Raw genomic sequence first — 19,436 nt, 5'->3', positions numbered from 1 at the left:
TGTTTTTTCTTTTTTATGCATAAATTGAAGCTTGTTTTGTTTCATAGCCAAGGAAAAAAATTATGCTTAGAGGACCATAGCAGAATATCAACATAATGGAATTAAATCTTTGGGGGTTTTAAGATAAAATGTTACTTGAATCACGTAACCATTGGACACTATATTAATAGCTTAATGCCTCTGGTGTAGTCTTATTTTTTTTTTTCATTTCTCCAACATAATTTAAGATGACCAGATAATTTTTTGAGATTTGATTTCTATGATTTGTATATTGTGTGAATGCTATGAATTTGAATGCATGTATAAATTGCACTGTTTTTTGTTGCACAAAATATAAAATATTAATCTGGACAGGAATTTGTATTATTTTGACAGCATAGTGAAAGTCCTGTTTCGGGGGCTTCACTTCATGCAGAAGGTGAATTTACTTATGATGACAATGGTTTTGCTATGCCGCCACAACCTAATAATAGTGATAGATTCCTGGGTCATGATGTTCCTCAGCCTTTTATGGAAATCACTACACCAAGGGAAGTTGATGTGAGCAAGGTGATTCAATTGTCAATATCATTGGTTGTAGCATGTTTTGTCTTTCTTTGGATGCTGTACAAGAGTCATATAAGAAAGAGAAAAGGTCCTCCTCCAAAGAAAAGGAAAGCGCGAAAGAAAAAGCGAAAGGATGCCATTGATAATGATGTTGTTAATGACGATCTCACTGTTAATGACGATGTCAATGTTAATGACGATGTGCGCGAGATCGGTAGCAATGGGACAATTGTTTTGGAGGGGATTTTTGATCGTCATGTGAAACTAACTAAATTGATTTTTTGTTATATGCGAAATTATTTTGTGAAAGAATTCATAGTAAAGGACTCCTAGCATTTGCCATATAGGAAATGAACAAATATATTAATGAGAGATTGCAACCTAAGAGAAAGATCATGACAGAGAAACTTGTATATATATATATATATATATAATATGTTTCTAGAGTTTCTCTCTCATGAATCATTTCCTAGGTATCATTCTATCATTCTTCCGTTAATTAGGTGACATTCCATCACTCACCGGAGGCATATGTGGCAACGTCATTTCTATATAACCAATATTAGCAAATCATTGAAAAGGAAACTTCTTTTGTATGTAATGCTTACAATAACTTTATAATATTTTTTTTTTTTGGAAGATAACTTTATAATATTTTTTTGTTTTATAGTAAAACTTTATTTTCTTTTTTAATGAGTGGATTAAAAATAATAGAAATTTATTCATTTTTTATGCTAATGGAAAACCATGCTGATCCACGAGGATAAGGATGGGGAGAAGGCGGGAAATGAGGATGGAAATAGGGGCAATCTGATAGGGCAGTGGATGCCCATGCTCCATTGACATCCCTAACAATGATTTGATTGACATTAATTATTTAATATAAATTACATTTTTATTGTTTGTTGTTTAAACCAAACTAATTACACTTAATACATGAAAATGAAGTTATACTTAATCAAAAATACAATTTAAAATTATAATCTAAATAATTTATATTTTTATGAGTGAAAATTAACCCGTGCGCAAGTTATACTAGTAATATATAGATATAGGTGTGAATAAGTGTGGTTTTTCGCATAGGTTGGAATGTAGAGCAGATCCATAATCATGGTTACAATAAGGCTATTGCATGAAATTTTCTCATCCCACCCACTCACTTTCTCGCCTACTCCCCTAGCGCGCAAAAAAATTCGGAAAATATGTTCCGAACTGTTTTTCTAGTGTAAAATTTACACTATAAAAAATTCGGAAAACATTTTCCGAATTGCTAGGGGGTAGGGGAGAAAGTGAGTGTGTGAAATGAGAAAATTTCCTATTGCATTTCCTTATCAATCATGGTTACAATAAGGCTACGACTAACGTTAAGTACAAAAAAAAGCAAAATCCAGGCTATGAGGAATATATAATGAAAATATTGAAATGAAGTACAAGATGTGGCTACCCTTGCAACATCTATTTTTATTTATAAGGAAAGAAAAAAAGGAAAAAAAAAGAAAGTAAAATGAGCACATCCCATTTCAGAGAAATATTTGTTAAAAGAAATTTAGTGAAATGATTAGTATTAGTACGCAGTAGTAAAGCATGTTAGTGCATCCAACTCATTGGATTCCAAAATTAGATTTCTAATGCATGAAAACTTGGGGTGATGTACCATACTTTGTAGGCTCCAAAGGAGGTTGTTAATATGATCCTTCCTTCCTCATTCAAAATCTACAACATTGATTGGTGAAAGAGCACTTTTGCATGACAAAATACAGACTTGGCATCATCTGCGCGACAGAAGAACAAAATATCACACAACTCCCATGATTTATTCATCAATAATTAAAACCTTACAAAAATATTAAACTCATAATTGAAAAGAATTAATTAATTCTATATTTGTAAAAGTCAAACTTCTAGTTCTATAAAACAAAGTCAGACCACAACCCAAGAGCACTTAGATGAGATGACACGGGTCTCTTCTAGCTTAACCAAGGTTATGGGTTTGATCCCTGGTTTGGGCATGCAGTGGAGTTAAATCTCATAGGGAGAATATGCCACCAATTTGAGTCCCACAAAGCTCGAGGAATTAGTCTTTACAGTTGCGTGCAGAGGATACCCGGTTTACACAAAAAAAAAAAAGAAGGTCAAACTGCTAGCTAGCAGATTATTAACTAAAAAAATATCATCACAAATCCAAGTTGAACTTCAATAAACCAATTCTTATTGAGCCGAGTTGAACCAATTTCTACTTGGCTCAACTCATTTCTAGCTCTAATGTGAAACCTCGGCTGTTTATAGCAAATTTCCAACCTCTCCATTACACTTACACATAAAGTTCACTAACATGAGGGCAAACTTAGTCACACATCATGGCTAACTGTATATATTCCAATGTCTGTTGATATATACAACATACGGAATTTACTTTCAAACTTTTTTATCGCTCATCAGATCATAAGAGGCCATATGATTGAAAGCTGTCAATTAATTGGTTAGAGGTTCTGTTGTCTAAATCTTCATTGAGTTCAATATATAACACTATTTGTACGATTCTTTTCTATTGATAAATTTGTCTTTAGTAGAAATGACCACATCACAGGCTTCATAAGGTTCCTCCTATTTTTGCAATTCTCATGAGAATCTAAATAAATACTTATCGGGCTTCATATGAATTTTGCATAGTTAAACACTGGTTTGATTCTACATGCATATGAATATGGCTATCAACAGATATGTAACAACGAAGCAAATAGACATGACTTTAATCTATGAAGCATTGACACATACACTGATACGATACTGACAGTCTAACACTGATATGTTGACAATTGTAATAATTTAAGAAAATAAAAGTGATTGAATGTCCCTCTTAAAAAAAAAGTGATTGAATGTCATACGTGTCAGTGATGGACACTAACACGTGTCAGACACCGGACACACCTTCGATCTCAAGTGTCAGTGTTACATAGACTATAATTAAATGCATAGATAAAATCTTACCCGCAATGGCAGCTAAACTAAAAGAAGAAGGGACATTTGCCTCCACCTCAACAGCAGCTTTAGCCACTGCAATGCCAACAGACACACTTTGCATTATATCTAATCCTGCACAAATTGATGCGAGTGTTCCACCAACTAAGCAATCACCAGCCCCGGTAAGCCTCACAACTGAAGCAGGGAGCGACGGCAAGTGCACAGCAAAGAGACGATTACTTCTATCAAGTTCTGAAAAACCAGAATAACAATTAGGTGGAAAATTTTGCATAACAGCCTTGTATAGTTGTCCACTAAAACCACTTCGATTTGTTTTCGCTACAAGAGTTTTAAAGCAACTTGGGCCTCCTTTACTGCATAAAAACACTCCATTTGAACCTACGGTCACCAGGACCACTTTAATGCCTTTTTCTAGCAAAACCAACACTGCTGGTTTCAGTATTTGAAACAAAGATCCTGCTGATAGGTCATCTTTTTTATGGTTTTCTTTAAGTGGGCGGAACTCATCGCTGCCAGATAAAGCATTTGCCATTGCAATAAGCTCATCTTCATTTGGAGAAGCAAAAGTTACCTAAACAAAGCATGCACACATGTTAATCCCAAAAAAAGTATACACACAATTGATGAATTTTATAGGCACAAACAGCATTGAATTTTGATAAATTTAAACAAGTGTGATGTGCGGTGTAATACATCTAAAGAATTTTTTAGTGATGCTAGCAGCAGGTTGAATGAATGCTATTGATGACTTCATTAAAAAATAATCGAATATCAACAATTCAAGACGACACCAGGAAAGTGTTTCTGATACCGCAACAACTATTTTCAACTACCTTTGTCCCTTATTATAGCTCATTTTGCAATTTTTCACATATAGGAGTGCTAGGAACAATTACTTTAACACTCTTTCCAACACTTACTCGCTTATTGGGGGAAACCATGTGGGTCCCACCACTTTATGTGGGGCACGTTTCCAAAATGGTAGGATCCACATGAACATCACCTGATAAGAGAGTATGTGTTGAAAAATGGTGTTAAAGCGAGTGTGCCTAGCACTCCTCACCTCATTAAGAAAAAGTATACAGTTCAGTCAATAAAGAGTATATAGTGTGTTTAATATGTCTTATTTATATCGACCTGTTCAACTCTAACTTCTCATCTCCCAAAATATTTAGCAGTATTAATTGGGAGTATATTTTCTGATCAAAAAAATAAAAATAAAAAAATTATGAGTATATTTGAAAAAAATAATAAATGTATCTAGTAATTTAAAACAAGTTTATATTTAGGGATTTTTTTCCCAAACCATGAAATAGATTTGAGAAAGAATATCATGTTTGTATGAAGCATGGCACTCACATACTTGGCAATAGAACTGATTCTTCGGGATTTAGTAACTGATACCGGCTCAAACCAGACAGGGCACCCCGTGTCAGCCGCCACTGAGAACAAAGATATTTATGAACCAAACGATATAGAATTTGTAGTGAGTTTATAATGCAGTAGAGACAGATGTGGAGATAATTAAAAGATTAAATGCAATTACTTTTACAAGAAGTTTCAAGGGAAGGACCACTCAAATTTGCATCAACCATCAACACTGGAGCAGAAAGTAAAGTGCTCTTGTAGCGTAAGATCCAGTCAGGTGTCAGATATTTTTCCTGCAACAACATAACAAATGAGAATTTGTATCTGCTTCGGTCTTTTATTTTTAGCTTGCTTAAGTTTTGAGATTACTTGATAGCTTAATACTTTAATGATCAACTTACAAGAGCTTCCACACTAGCAACACCAGCAGCTACCTCGCCATTGACATCAAATATATTGCATACAACTGGAGTCTCAATATCTTTATTCTTCAAAATACCTACCTCAAATTCAATATTATACAATACGTCATTATCTTGCTTTATTAAAACCTGTGAAAATTCTATACAAAGATAAACTGCAAAGAAATAAGAGCTTACCTTCTGTTGATAGGCCAGCAGTTTTCCACTGTTCCAACAGTAGGTTTCCTAGAGCAAAAAAATAAAGAGAAAATTAAGGAAGAACTTTGTAAATTTCTTGCCTGGACTATTGGTGTCTTTCCTGTCAAATTGTCTTCTGATACACACATATCGTATTAAGAGTCAAACGTTGAAGCTTCTTGACTGTTTTGCGTTACAAGTATATAACTAGAGAGAATTTATAACGTACTCGTTGGTTTCTCAATTATCATCTTCCCATTACACGCTAATGAAAATTATTATCTACTATTTCAGATTATTGGATGTTTTCAGTCACTCAAGAATCATTAATATAAGTATTTTACAAGTTATCTAATAGTAGAAAATCTAATATGATAATTATGAATCCATGTTTTAAAAGGTAGTCTGAAAAGTTCGTGAAGCCTCACTATGTAAGTAAGCGACTTATGGGTCCAGTCAAATCTAGAATGTTACGGTAGTCAATTAGTGGAAGGTTTTACATAATTCTAATTAGATTAATTGACTATCTTGCTTTATTAAAAACAACATAGTTTTGTGCTTTAGTCCATAAGTAGTAAGTAGAACGAAAATGTATATCCAAATTTTAGATAAATGAACCAGAGAAATGTTTCTAGTAAGAATAGCAGATAAATTTCACTTTAGGTCAACTTAAAATGCCATCAAGTGGCACCTCTAAACTCTCGAGTCTTAATAATGAGAAATGCTAGAAGATAAAACTTAATATGTTTCGAGATAATTATAAGAATTTTACCAGCCATGTCAAACCCAAGAGCACTGATCATGTATGGCTTTGCTCCTAGCTTTGACATACATTCTGCTACATTCCTTGCAACACCACCTTGCACATAATAGACCTGGCAACTCTCCATATTAAGATAGCCAGCGACAATAGAATGAAAAGAATAGAAATAACACTAAACAAATGTTAACAAGATTTAGCTAGCACGGCAACATCTTTCATTTAACATTTAGAACTGAAAAGCAATTCTCTATCATCTTAACTTAACAGTAAGTAGTGAGTACTAACTAATAACTACTAACTACTAACTACTGAATCATGAACTATGTTGCACTGACACTTAGAATATAAAGGTGTTTCCAAGTGTCCGCAACATGCTGGTGTCCGACACTGATACGACACTGGCACGATTATATACAATCAGTCAATCACTTCTATATTCTTACATTATTACCGGTGTCGTGTCCGGTATATCTGTGTATGTGTTTGTGCTTCATTATCATGGGTTGTCTACATTTCTAGCTCTTTTGGTGAAGTTATACTATAGGTTGCATTGCACATAAAAACAAACAATAGTATACTTTGATAGGATAACAAAAAAAAAAAAGTGAATCCAAACCAAGGCATTGGGCTCAAGTGGTTAATGAGCTCCCCCTAGGACGAGCCCGAGTTCGATTCCTAGTGGAAAAAATTCTTGGCCATCCTTCAATTACATCATGGCCGAACTCTAGATTACCGAGATATGATAAATAAAAAAGTGAATCGACTACAGTAGATATGATAACATAACTAACCTTGCCAGGGGTAGTAGTTCCTGGATTTGCATGGATTGAAGGTGTGGCATGAATATCCAACACCATACCCCCAATTATCACAGCTTCTGTATCCCTATGATCCAATTGTCTACCACTCAGCATAACCTTACAACCCAATAACAAAAACAATTATGAAATTTGCACAAATTGCAACAAGGAAATATGAATAAATATGGAAATGAAAATTGAGGGAGGGTATAAATAATGAAATCAGGTAGCTCACAGGATGCACAGCAGTATTAGGCTGCAATATTCCCCTTATGTTGCTGCTGCTCTTCATTCTTCTCGTTCTTGTGTTTTTCTTAAATTAGAGGTGGTGTGTTTTCTTTATTTTTCATTCATCATTAAAATAAATAAAAAAATACTCAATTCTGAGTTTTAATCTTAGCCGTTTGATTTCATTTTGCCACATGTCACTTATTTATGCAATCAAGAAGGGTAAATTGAGGAAGCCAAAATGGAGCAAAGCTGCACTCTTCGGTCACCAACCCCGCAATACTGCATATTATATATATAAGCACAAGCGTGATCATTCATTCTGAAGTTGCGGTAACTCATTCACTGACTCACTCACTCACTCACATCAGAGAGAAGAAAAAGATGGCTTGCAGACAGTTATGGGCTTCAAGAGCCGCATCATACCTCAGGATCTCTGTATTTCACAGAACCTTTTCCACCGGTACGTATCTCTTTCATTTCCATTGTTATTTCATGATCGATCTATCACACTTATTTTTAAGATCGCCGCCACCTTATAATATATCATGTCATTTGCATCATTTTTTTTGTAGATTGTGTTTGGATCCAGATCCATCTTCTTCAATTTTTTCATTATTCCTCATTATTATTATATTGTCAATATCTATGTATACACACACGTTAATATGAGTGTGTGTGATCGGAGGCTTGAAGGTAGTAGGTAGGTAAGGTAGGGGGAAGTGCACCAACAGCAGCAATTGCATTGACAGTTATACCCTTTACCCTACCTGACTTGAATGCTGCTGTATTCTTTTCTGTTCTGTGTCCTTCAGAGGCCATTTTACAATTATAAAAACTGATTTTGGATTTTTTTTTTTTTTTACTCTAATGTTAGAAATGATTTTTTCTATCCTCGGATTAGATGTGTTCCGGTGTCGGACATGCGTCATTGTACGACACGACCTCGACATATGATTTCATTGAATTAAGTCATTTTCTCAAATTATTATTGGTTTCAGTGTCCTCTGTCTATGCTTCATAGATGATTTTTCCAAAAGATAATCAGAATGGCTTTTCTTTCTTAGCATAAAATTCATTTTAATATAATGATCTTAAAAAAAAGCTTAAACCAACATTAAAGTTGATTTCTTACTTAAAAAAAGTAATTTTAACATCAGATATTAACAAACTCACTCTAAAGAGAATCACACAAAGGTGGTGGTGTCTGTTATACCGCTGGTAGAAAAATCACCATTTCACAGATTCTTTCTCATTCTTTTAGTTCATATTTTGAAATTTTGTGGAGAATAACATTTGGTTGTTATGTTTGCTTTTAAAAGTGAATTTTCAATCAAATGTAGCTTTTTAGCACTTTGGGGACAAGATAATAAGTTGATGCTTTTTTGGCTAAAATACATTTTAGACACACTTTTGCCAATTTCTTCTGATTGAGTTATATGTACTAATTTTTCCTATAAGGCTATTTTTTTATGCACCTATAAGGCAATTCAAACGATGCTCGTTAATCCAAATTACTTTTGGGTAAACATTACTCATTTGTTTCGAAGTAATTCTCCTCCTTGAAATCAAATAAGCCCTTATATCCCATATCCGATGAAAATTTTACGTTGCTTAATTTTGTTATAACTAATATCTCCTTGAAATCAAATAAGTGTTCTAACTAATATCTGGTACATCATAAAGTAAATGCTTGGATAATCCAAATCACTGTTCACTTGCAAACATATTGCAAAATGAGTTAACCAACACTTAAAATTTTAATATGTAGGATGGAAATTTTCTTATCATTAGCATGCCGATCGAGAATAGTCAAAACTTGAAACACCTTCCATTTGCATAGAGTTTTAGAATCAAAATGAATGTCTTAAGATTAAATATCTTATGGGTTTTGGTGGTTTTCTGATTCTTTCTACTTGGATTGAGTTTTAAATTTAGGTTGTTGTCAGTTGTCACCTCTTGAAAATGTATATATGGTCTTGATGAGTTTTTGCATTTGAAGGAAAAAGAAGGTTTTTGTTCTCTATTTTCAGTTAAGTATTAACTTTCACTACTTTCATTTATCTGTTTCAAATCAGAAAAAGAAAAAAAAAATCAAATTCATGACCTACACCTGAATTTATAAGACTTAAGATCAAAGAAACATCAAAATTAAAATTAAAAATATTTTTGTTAAAATGTAACAGATCTACATGTCCTGTTCTCTGCTTCATTTGCAGAGTTGTATATCAGTAAGAAATACTCTAGAGGAAGCTTAAATCACTTCTATTGTGTATGTTTTAAGATTAAATATCTTCATCTACTTGCTAAATGTGAAATGTCCATTTGAACATGTAGGATATTGGAAATGATTGGTTGTTTTGTTGTTTGTTATTGAAACTAACATTTTGCAAGTTTGAGTAGATAATTACTTCAAATTGTTTGAGTACCACTTTTGCAGAGGTTCACTGAATTCTAGTTATACCCTTAACCATGTCAGAACTTATTTTTTGCATGGTAGCTGATTTTTTATTTGTTTGTCCATAAAACTGTCATTGTGAGGCACACTTTTGAACATCTGAAATAAACACCTATGACTGTAAGCAATATAAATGCAAGTGATATGTTACTCGAAGGAGAGCCTCATTTTGTTAACAGTTATGCGAAAAACAAAAGTGGCGATTTGATCTGATATACTTGTTGGTCGACTTAGGAGTGAAGTTATTTATTTGATTTTCTGATAACAAAGCTTCTTTTATGTTATAACTACAGTTTTGAACAATCTGAAGTATGCTGATTCTCATGAATGGGTGAAAGTTGATGGAAATTCTGCAACCATCGGCATAACTGATCATGCCCAAGATCATTTGGGCGATGTTGTGTACGTTGAGTTGCCAGAAGTGGGAGCAGCTGTGACACAAGGAGATGGTTTTGGTGCAGTTGAAAGTGTGAAGGCAACTAGTGATATCAACTCTCCTGTTTCAGGAAAAGTGGTGGAAATTAATGAAGAGCTCAGCAATTCTCCTGCTTTGGTGAGTTTCACTGTCTAATTCATTATAAGTAGAGGTGGGAATAGGCTAGGCCGAGCTAGGCTTTGCCAAGCCTGAACCTGGCCTGTCAAAAAATCGAAGGTCTGAGCCTGGCCTGTGGCCTATCATAGGCTTAAATTCTAGGCCTGAGCCTGGCCTTTTGAAAGTCTGATGTGGCCTGTTAGCCTGTTTAAAAACCTATTTCATATGAACATATTTAAATAAATAATTATATTTATTTTGAAATATACTTATGAACTAATAAAATAATGTTCCATTTGATATTTTAGAGAATTTGACTATATATGTCATCATATTTCAATTCTAGTTTATAATAATACATTTATATATGTTAAAAACTAATGTAGATTAATAAACTTAAATTACTTAAAAAGTTAATAGATTTATAATTTAATCAAAGTATAAATTTTAATATATAAATAATAATCGTAATAAAAATATTATTCATGTTAACTTAAATAGGCCGGCCTAGTAGGCCTCAAAGGCTTTTTTAATGGCCTGCGGCCTGGCCTTTTTAGCTAAATAGGCTTATAAAAAAGCATTGGCCTGCTCTATTTAAAGAAATAGGCTGGCCTGGCCTGAGCCTATGTAGGCTAGGCCTTAAGGCCATGTAGGCCGGCCTGGCCTGTTCCCACCTCTAATTATAAGCTTTTATACAAATTATGTGTGCTGCGTTTATGTGCATTTCTTTGTACACTCTATCTATATTTTGGATCACTCGGCCTATTTAATGCTGAAGGGTAGCAGCGAATATTTTTTATCAGCCAAGTGTTTTTATGTTTTCGTACCTATCTTCATGTAGGTCAACTCAAGCCCATATGAAAATGGATGGATAATTAAAGTTGAACTGAGTGACAACAGTGAACTTAACAAATTGATGGATTCAGAACAGTATTCCAAGTTCTGTGAAGAAGAAGATTCCAAGCATTAATAATTTTGCCAATATCTTTCAGTACTCCCCATGGTGATGATGTCAATTTGGAAGCTAAGAAATGCTGGATTTTTTTTTTTTGTATGTTTCTCTGAGTGTGTGTCTTGACTGCTCTTTTTATTTTTGCACTAGCTTCGATTCAGAGGGATGATATTTTCACTCTCTGCAATGGAAATTTGAGATTGATAACATGGGGAGTTTGGTAATAAAAGAAACATCAGTAGTTTTTATTGTTTTGACATAGTGCCAATTTTGTCATAGACTTTTATTTTAGTTTGAAGCACTGGTTATCAACTAAGATGGAACAGAAATTACTATGAATTAATCGAACGTGATGGTAACTTAGTACTCTCTACCTAATTTGTTTTTTCCCCTTCTTTTTGACAAGCTTTACTTACTACTACTAGCTTAGTCACATTCCTCTTGTATGGCTCCTATTATCTTGTACAATGTACCGTACTCTAGTGGACCATAGACGTTTTCAGCCAAGAATTGTCTTATTATACGATCAGATCAGGTAGTTGTCTCGTTCCTTAATAATTGGGTTAATTCGTACTCCCTCAGCCTCACAATATGTGACTCAGATTTTTGTTAATATTTTGAAAACATTCACAAATCCATCATGTTAATATTTGTTTTTATTTATTAGTTATAAAATATGATCAAAACAAGATATGTTAATAGTGCACATGATCAAATTGGGTCACTCATTTGGGACGGAGTACATAGTGGAAAATTAAACCGTCAAGTTATGGTGGTCTGTGAGGAGAGAAAAAGAGAAATAGAATAAATTTGACACATTGATTGGTATAGGAGTAAAAAAGTGGGAAATAAAAGAGAAAAAGATGTGTTTAATTTGTAAAATGATAAAAATATCATTATATGCTATTTTATATTATTTAGATGCTATTCCTTATCAAATTAATTTAGTTCATACAATTTTCATTTTATTTTTTATAATGTGCAAAGCCCAAATGAAAGCAAGAAACTACAGAGAAATCAGCCTAGGGGTGGCATTCCCCTGCAAGTCAATGATACAAGTTGCTTATTTGAGTTGGGCAAGCATCATAATACATAACATCATAACCAACAAGTTCGCTTTGTTAGCCATCCCATCTGCGCACTTGTTCACTTTGCGGTATGTATGTGAAATCTCCACAATCCAATCCATAGCCAACAAGTTCCTGATATGTTTCAACAAGGAGTTACCTGCCATGCTGTTCGATGTTCCATCCTTGAGCACACGGACCACAGCTTCTGAGTCTATATTAAGCTCAACCTTCTGAAAACCCAGCTGATGAGCATATCTCAGTCCTTCAACAACACCCCAGAGCTCTGCGATGAAAGCGCTACACAACCCAACCCACTTTGCAAAACTGCCGAGCCATTCTCCTTGGCAACCACGGAGCACGCCACCACAGCCAGCTACTTGTCTATCCTTATAAGCTCCATCCGTCTTGAGTTTAATAAATAGAGGCTTCGGAGGACTCCACCCAATCATAGTCACGACTTGATTACGAGCTAATGCTACAGAATTATTCAAAACTGCATTCCTGTAGTCTTCTGACAGTTGCAGAATGTGTCGAACCGGCCTATGAGGTCTCACGAAATCAGCATCATGACACTCCTTGTTTCTCCACATCCACAAGCAATGACAGCTTAGAGCCCAAAAATCACACCAATCTTCTCTTCCTCTCCATTGACTATTATTGTTTAAATTAAAACCTATCCAATGTTGAAGATCTCCCATGAAGAAAATTCCTCTCAATGACAGAGGCACCACATAAGTCCAAACTTCCCTTGCTTTGGGGCAGTCCCTCATCACATGAAGAGTAGTTTCCTCTTTATCACCACAATACTCACACATAGCATGGCTCAACCCCATCTTATTCTTAAGAGAGTTTGTGAGCAATCTATTATGTAAAATCATCCACACTAAAGTCGCACTCTCTCAGGAACTTTCAATCTCCATGCTTTCCTTCACATATTATTATCTTCCACCTCATGATGGCCACATATATTGTTGTACATACCAGCTACAGAGAAGCCACAATTATTTCTACCAATTCCTACTCTCTCGTCATTACCATATTCATCTTTAGGAGGGATAATTGCTGCAATTTTCATCAGGATATCAGCAGGGATCAAATTGGCTAAAATGTTCAAATTCCACTTACCCTCATTATCCACTAGCTCATGAACTTTCCAGTCACGCATATATTTTCCGGGATGTCTGTTATTTCCTCCAACAACAACCCAGCCTCTATCCACGCTTCATTCCAAGCATTGATCCTTCTCCCATTCCAGACACTTCAGAAGGTGAATTTCTATATCATTGGTTGTAAATTAATTAACACCTTCCAAAGGCTCGACGTTGATACTCTTCTAGTGCTGCTGATATTAGAATTGTCACATTCGTATTTTGCCCGCAAAACCTCACACCAGAGCTCATCACTATTTTCTTTGAGTTTCCAGTTAAGTTTCAGTAAGCATGCTTTGTTCACAGCTTCAAGTTTCCTGATACCTAGTCCTCCGCTATCTTTCGGAACAGTAATACGATCCATCCAATGGCATGAAATCTTCTCTTATGCTTTGTGTCTCCCCAGATAAACTGACGTTGCATCTTCTGTAATTCTTCTAAACAAGACTTGGGATCATGGGATAGACAGGGATCGCTTCCATAACACTCTTAGCAAGAGTGACTCTTCCCGCAAAGGATGGATGTGTAGTTTTCCACATCGATAATATAGAGCTCACTTGGCCATCCAAAGAGAAAAAGTAATATGTTTGATCTTTTATCTTTTGCGCAGAATGTTAACAAACAAAAAAGTGGAGCAATGCACAAAATGATGAGTATGATTTCGTTACTTCAGTAGATAAAGTGATGGAAATGGTTCGTCAGAGTCACAACCACTAGATGCAAAAAGAAAGCCAAAGCCTAGTCAGCGCAACGTTGCAGAAAGTTTGAGGAGTAAAACTCAAATCAGTAGTCAGAGGAAGAAAACTGATTGCTTTGAGGCTGAAAGTTTGAGGAAACTGCCTTAAAACACAGCGAGGGGGAAAGTTTGATGAATAAAACTCAAATCAGTAATCTGAGGAAAAAGAAGAAGGGAGATTCCTCTGAAAATGCTTTGGAAGATCTAAATACGGATTCCACAACTGTGACTGGAAGCAGTCCTAAAACAAAAGCCAAAGAGGTAGATTTTGTTGATTTCAAGCGTCGAAGCAAGGTGAGGAAACATACTGATGAAATTGAGAGAAGCTCCAATGAGAGTAAAGAGTGAGAACTTGGTGATTGTCCAACAAAAGAGAAGAAAGTTGATCCATCCTAATTTCAACAAGAGTGCATCTTTTGAAGACAAAAATAATGATCATGGCACTTCTCAAATTTTACAACTACCATTGCCAAATGGAAGTTGTAATAAAGATGTCATGGAAAGCTGCTGTACGTTGGTGAAGCAATGTGGTAATGATGGTGTTAAAATAGAGGCTAAAGTGCAACATATCATTGATCCAATCCAACATATTCTGAAGGTAAGAATAGTAGTCGTGCTATAAAATTTATCTGCAGTGAAGGAGGAGAAAAAGAAAACGTTAGCACCCTTGTTGCATTAAATGATGGATCAGAATGTGTAGATAACAAAAATCACCAAGATGTTTTGTTCTCAGCTTCTTGCAATGTAGTTCATACAATTTTAGTTGATTAAATATGTATTTTATATTCGCTTGATATTGTTAAATTATAATAACAATTTAAGTAATTTTTAATTTAATTAGTTTTGTAAATCAACATAACTCGAACAATCTACTCTCCTAGAAACAAAAATTAGTATAATGATCTTATAAAAAAAAAAAAAGTATAATGACAACTTCTAAATCTTTTACTCCTAAGATGAGCTCATCTTAAACGAAATCAAAGCATTTCAGGATATGCATCTGCAGTGGTTAATTTATACACCTGAGATGAGCTGTTTAATTTACTCCTAGAAACAAAAATTAGTATACTTTAGGAGTAAATTAACATAACTCGTTTAACATTCTCTATAGAAACAAACAGCTCATCTTTTACTCCTCAGATCCAACAAAATCATTATACACCAAACTCATTTCAGGATATGCATCTGCAGTGGTTGCAGAAAGATGAGAGAGAATTATACTGATAACTTCATTCAAACTCAAACGCTATCATGATCAATCGGAGGTTCATTACCAGAACCCATATGCTGAACTTGCGCCGAAATTTGTACTCCAACCCAAGCCTCCACAGTTACATTTTTATCGCAAGCTATAGAACACTTCTAATAAAAAGTCACACAAGAAAATGACTAACTGTTGGAAATATTTATCATATAAAGTCACACTAAGAAAATGACTAATGGTTTGGAATAATTATATGCACTAATGGTCGGAATACGTTTCACAGTTGCATTGCATCCATAGCAAAGTACTCAAGTTACATTGTAATAAGGGTCATTAGTACTTGTACATTGCACATGTATTCAACTATAAGTTCCGAAATCAAGGTGAAGCGGAGGAAATGGATCCTAACACCTCATATTCCATTAAGAGTGACAACAACTCTTCGTGAGGTAGGATGATCCCGGTGCTCACAAAGCCATATACCCTGAAACATAAAAAGAAGAAATAATAGTGTAATATTAATAATTATAATTATGATGTTACATTTATCTAACTTGAGTTTTGTCCCCCTTAAAAATATGTTACATAATCTTGTAGTGAATGTAGTGCAAACATTTGCAAGGAGTAACTAAACAATTATCTATCTCAACCAACTCCTAATCACACATCCTATATCATAGTAAAATATTGTAACCACAATCCAAGGAAATAAAACGATGATAGATTTAAATGCGGCCATTTTGGATTTTTTGTTTTTTAGTATTAATAAGGACTAACTTTATTTTTTTTTGAAGAAGCTAAATTAGCCCACCCAAATTGGCGCCAGAGAGAATCGAACCTCAGACCTCAAGAGGAGCACACTCCCAGGTCCCAAGTCAATACCAATGCACCAAACCAAGTGGGTTAAGGACTAACTTTATTGAGGAAACACCGAGTACAAAAAGAAAATAAATGAAATTTTGCTCTTAATTTCTTCAAAACCTTCGGAGCAAATTTTCACATAAGCAAATTAAATTGAACTGCTGCCCATCACCTACAGTGTGGACAAGCAGTACCTAAGAAAATCAGTTTTCCATCGGTTCTTCCTTCTTATATATGAGGTCACCGATGTTATGTTTTGTCAGTAGCACACAGTCCTAATCTAAAACCTCATCCTTGTGATTTGATAAAAATAAATATTACTAATATTTAAGAAATTCAAGTGCCTGTGCAATGCAGGGAATTTATTACTTTCAAGTCAAAATGTGTGAAATGCCAAAGTGGTTAAGAAACATCACATGGATAGTGTAGGAACTACCAATCTTGACATGTAGTGTTGTACTGTTCTGTTCTTTTTTTGTGTGAAATAAACTGAAGGCTTTCCACAATCATAATTATAATTCAACTATTAAACAGTGTACTAGTATTGTATACCAATGATTATGAAATATATCTACCAATCACTACTAATATGGCATCAATGAGGAATTACGTCAGACAATAACTTTTGAAACACGACCCACAATGAAAACATCTATTCAATTCCATGAATGTGCACGTGCATAAGCATAAGATACACTTGGTCATTGATTTTTCATTCTAGGTCATGTTTTTACATGAACTTGGTCAGCAAATGAGTAATAATTTTAAGGTTTGAATTTCCAAAACATTCGTCAGTCAACAAACTCAAATTGAACAGTGCGTAACTCACGGGTTTTAAAGAATTTTTCAATGTGTAATCCAGAATGTCTATAGGTAAATCATTACAGAAGTGAGCATTATTACCTGCCAAGTTCCCATGTTAAGCCTTCCATCTGTAATTGGTATCCTGAAAATACAAGACATCATCAGTAGATGATAACATAATCATAATTTTTCAGCATAATGAATCCAACTGAAATGTGAAGTATTTCTTACGTGAGTGCACAACCAAACATCGATGATTTAATATGAGCCGGCATGTCATCGTGACCTACAAAATTAAAAAACGAAAGAACATTGTTGGTTTGAAAGGATGGAAAATACAACAGATTGGGAGAAAACACATAAAATAGATGTTGAAAACTAACAGCAGCATTATTATGTAATAACCAAGGTTGTCAAACTCGAGAGTCCCAGTAAACTCGTGAAATCTCCATAGGCTCGATTAATAAACTCGTAATTACATGTTTAACGAACAACTTAAAATGGCTATCATAGTATCCAAACACCAAGAACAAAATCTAAATATTGCATAATAAGTATTCAACATTCTAAAGCAAACCCCAAGAACAAAATCTAAATATTTATTAAGCAACCGATAAATTAAACTCAGGTGGGTTAATAGACTACACTAGACCAGACCAGAACCAAACCAGACCTAGCATCATAATTCAAAATTAACACAAGCTTACAAATCACAGGGATCAAATTTACTGGACCGGAGAGGGTGGCGGGATTGACTTCCCTCATGGGAGCTGGATTCAAATCGGATTTTCAACACATCATAGTTGGGTTCATTGCAAATTTGCAACAATGGGTTTGTTCATGTTTTCCGATACTTTATAGTTTATACCAGGACCTACGGGATTGAGACTGCACACAGCACCGTTCACCTCCTTTGCAAATAGGGTAAACAAATAAACAGGATAATCACTAGAGGTCCTGGGTTCGATCCTCAGCTTCATTGTAAACCAAAAGAATAAAAATAAGGTTCAATACATATTAAGAGAAATAGACTCAAACAAACGGTGATTAGCCGAAGAAATGACCGCCCTTGCTAAAGAATGAACAACCATATTCGCTTGTTTCCAGACAAACTTTACCTCAAAATTAGGATAATGTGATAAACTACTAAGGATACTAGAAATAATTGAATTAAACTCTGATGCACCTAATGAGCTAGCATAAATGGAGCTGACTAACAATTGAGAATCACTTTCAAACACAACATGACTCCAACCTTGATTAATAGTTAACAAACAGTATAATTACTTACTACAAATAACTTGCAAAAATATAAACAATATTTAGCATCTAAAGAAAAACATAAAATTAAAAAAAGAAGCTAACCCTCTAAAGTGTGCCTCCAAGGCGCAGATGGCCCCTGCAAAACGCGCGAGCGCACATACACACAAAACTTACAATAAGACACTGATTGAAAAACAACAACACTGAATGAATAAATGAATATTGGTAAATGGTAAAACCTCAGGAACAATTCGATTAAGGAATGTCTCGGTGTCATCGCGAACATCAGTATCGTAATTCTCATTGATAGTAAGTGAAGCACTTGTATGCTGCACTGTGATTTCGCACCAAACAAATTCCAACTTCATTTCAATGCAAATTCAAATTGAAAAAAAATAAAAATATTATTCACAAGTTATTATACTGACGGAAGAGATGAGCGAGACCACACTTGAATCCAGAAAGATCTTGTTCAATTTCTTTGGCTATCTGAAAAATAGTTAGGTTTTTGAAAAATTAGATAAATAAATGAAAAATGAAATTGAGGGGGAAAATTATGAGACTGAGAATTGACCTTAGGAGTAACGAGATGACAGCCGCGTTTGTATGGAGGTAGAGAGATGGTTTTCTGGGCCCACTTAGGTGCGGTGGATGTCGCCATGGATTCCTTCGTCTTCACGGTGGGGAGCTGCGATTTCACGCTAAATGGAAGCTTCGTTACGCACAGTGATGACACTTGCATCATGATTCACTGCTCTGCTACTATATAACTTGTGAAGCAAAAAAATGATAATTAAAAATAAATAATAAATAATTCTTGATTCTTAGTAAGAAAATATTAATTCAAATACGTGGTGTGCAGAGGTTGTAACAGGCACGGTTCCATGGTCTAGCGGTTAGGACATTGGACTCTGAATCCAGTAACCCGAGTTCAATTCTCGGTGGAACCTATTAATATTATTTCATTTTTTCCCCTCTTTTTACTGTGAAAAACCAAAGCGGTAGGCGATGCTAGTTACACGTAACTGGCGTTAAAGGAAAAATACCCTACCAAATCTTTTAAGGGCATGATGTTATAAAAATGATAAATTTTAAAGGAAAAACACCCTTACTTAAGGAGCG

At 34.7% G+C, this 19,436-nt stretch overlaps 3 protein-coding genes and 1 non-coding gene across 4 annotated transcripts; 2 read left to right on the top strand and 2 right to left on the bottom strand.

The window, feature by feature from the left end:
• Positions 1–1,598: 1,598 nt before the first annotated feature.
• Positions 1,599–7,415, bottom strand: LOC123907685 (pseudouridine kinase). Its single transcript, XM_045958045.1, has 9 exons — positions 7,294–7,415; positions 7,050–7,175; positions 6,268–6,370; positions 5,496–5,543; positions 5,298–5,395; positions 5,075–5,189; positions 4,888–4,970; positions 3,535–4,099; positions 1,599–2,318 (listed from the first exon to the last, which is right to left on the bottom strand). The coding sequence occupies exons 1-9, from the start codon at positions 7,348–7,350 to the stop codon at positions 2,260–2,262; spliced, it is 1,254 nt and encodes a 417-aa protein (XP_045814001.1). The 5' UTR covers positions 7,351–7,415; the 3' UTR covers positions 1,599–2,259.
• Positions 7,416–7,587: 172 nt separating this feature from the next.
• LOC123907686 (glycine cleavage system H protein 2, mitochondrial) lies at positions 7,588–11,526 on the top strand. Its single transcript, XM_045958046.1, has 3 exons — positions 7,588–7,749; positions 10,038–10,297; positions 11,118–11,526. The coding sequence occupies exons 1-3, from the start codon at positions 7,671–7,673 to the stop codon at positions 11,244–11,246; spliced, it is 468 nt and encodes a 155-aa protein (XP_045814002.1). The 5' UTR covers positions 7,588–7,670; the 3' UTR covers positions 11,247–11,526.
• A 4,089-nt stretch (positions 11,527–15,615) lies between these two features.
• On the bottom strand, positions 15,616–19,096 carry LOC123907684 (UPF0047 protein YjbQ). Its single transcript, XM_045958044.1, has 7 exons — positions 18,889–19,096; positions 18,743–18,803; positions 18,554–18,648; positions 18,417–18,450; positions 17,283–17,337; positions 17,151–17,193; positions 15,616–15,870 (listed from the first exon to the last, which is right to left on the bottom strand). Exons 1-7 carry the CDS (start codon positions 19,057–19,059, stop codon positions 15,799–15,801), a joined length of 531 nt encoding a protein of 176 aa, XP_045814000.1. The 5' UTR covers positions 19,060–19,096; the 3' UTR covers positions 15,616–15,798.
• Positions 19,097–19,192: 96 nt separating this feature from the next.
• On the top strand, positions 19,193–19,264 carry TRNAQ-CUG. The gene has a single exon. It is a non-coding gene; the product is annotated as a tRNA-Gln (tRNA).
• Positions 19,265–19,436: the final 172 nt, after the last annotated feature.

This window comes from Trifolium pratense, linkage group LG2 (assembly GCF_020283565.1).
Source record: "Trifolium pratense cultivar HEN17-A07 linkage group LG2, ARS_RC_1.1, whole genome shotgun sequence".
In the NCBI taxonomy this organism is placed as follows: Eukaryota; Viridiplantae; Streptophyta; class Magnoliopsida; order Fabales; family Fabaceae; genus Trifolium; species Trifolium pratense.
This window is presented reverse-complemented; position numbering and strand designations above follow the sequence as displayed.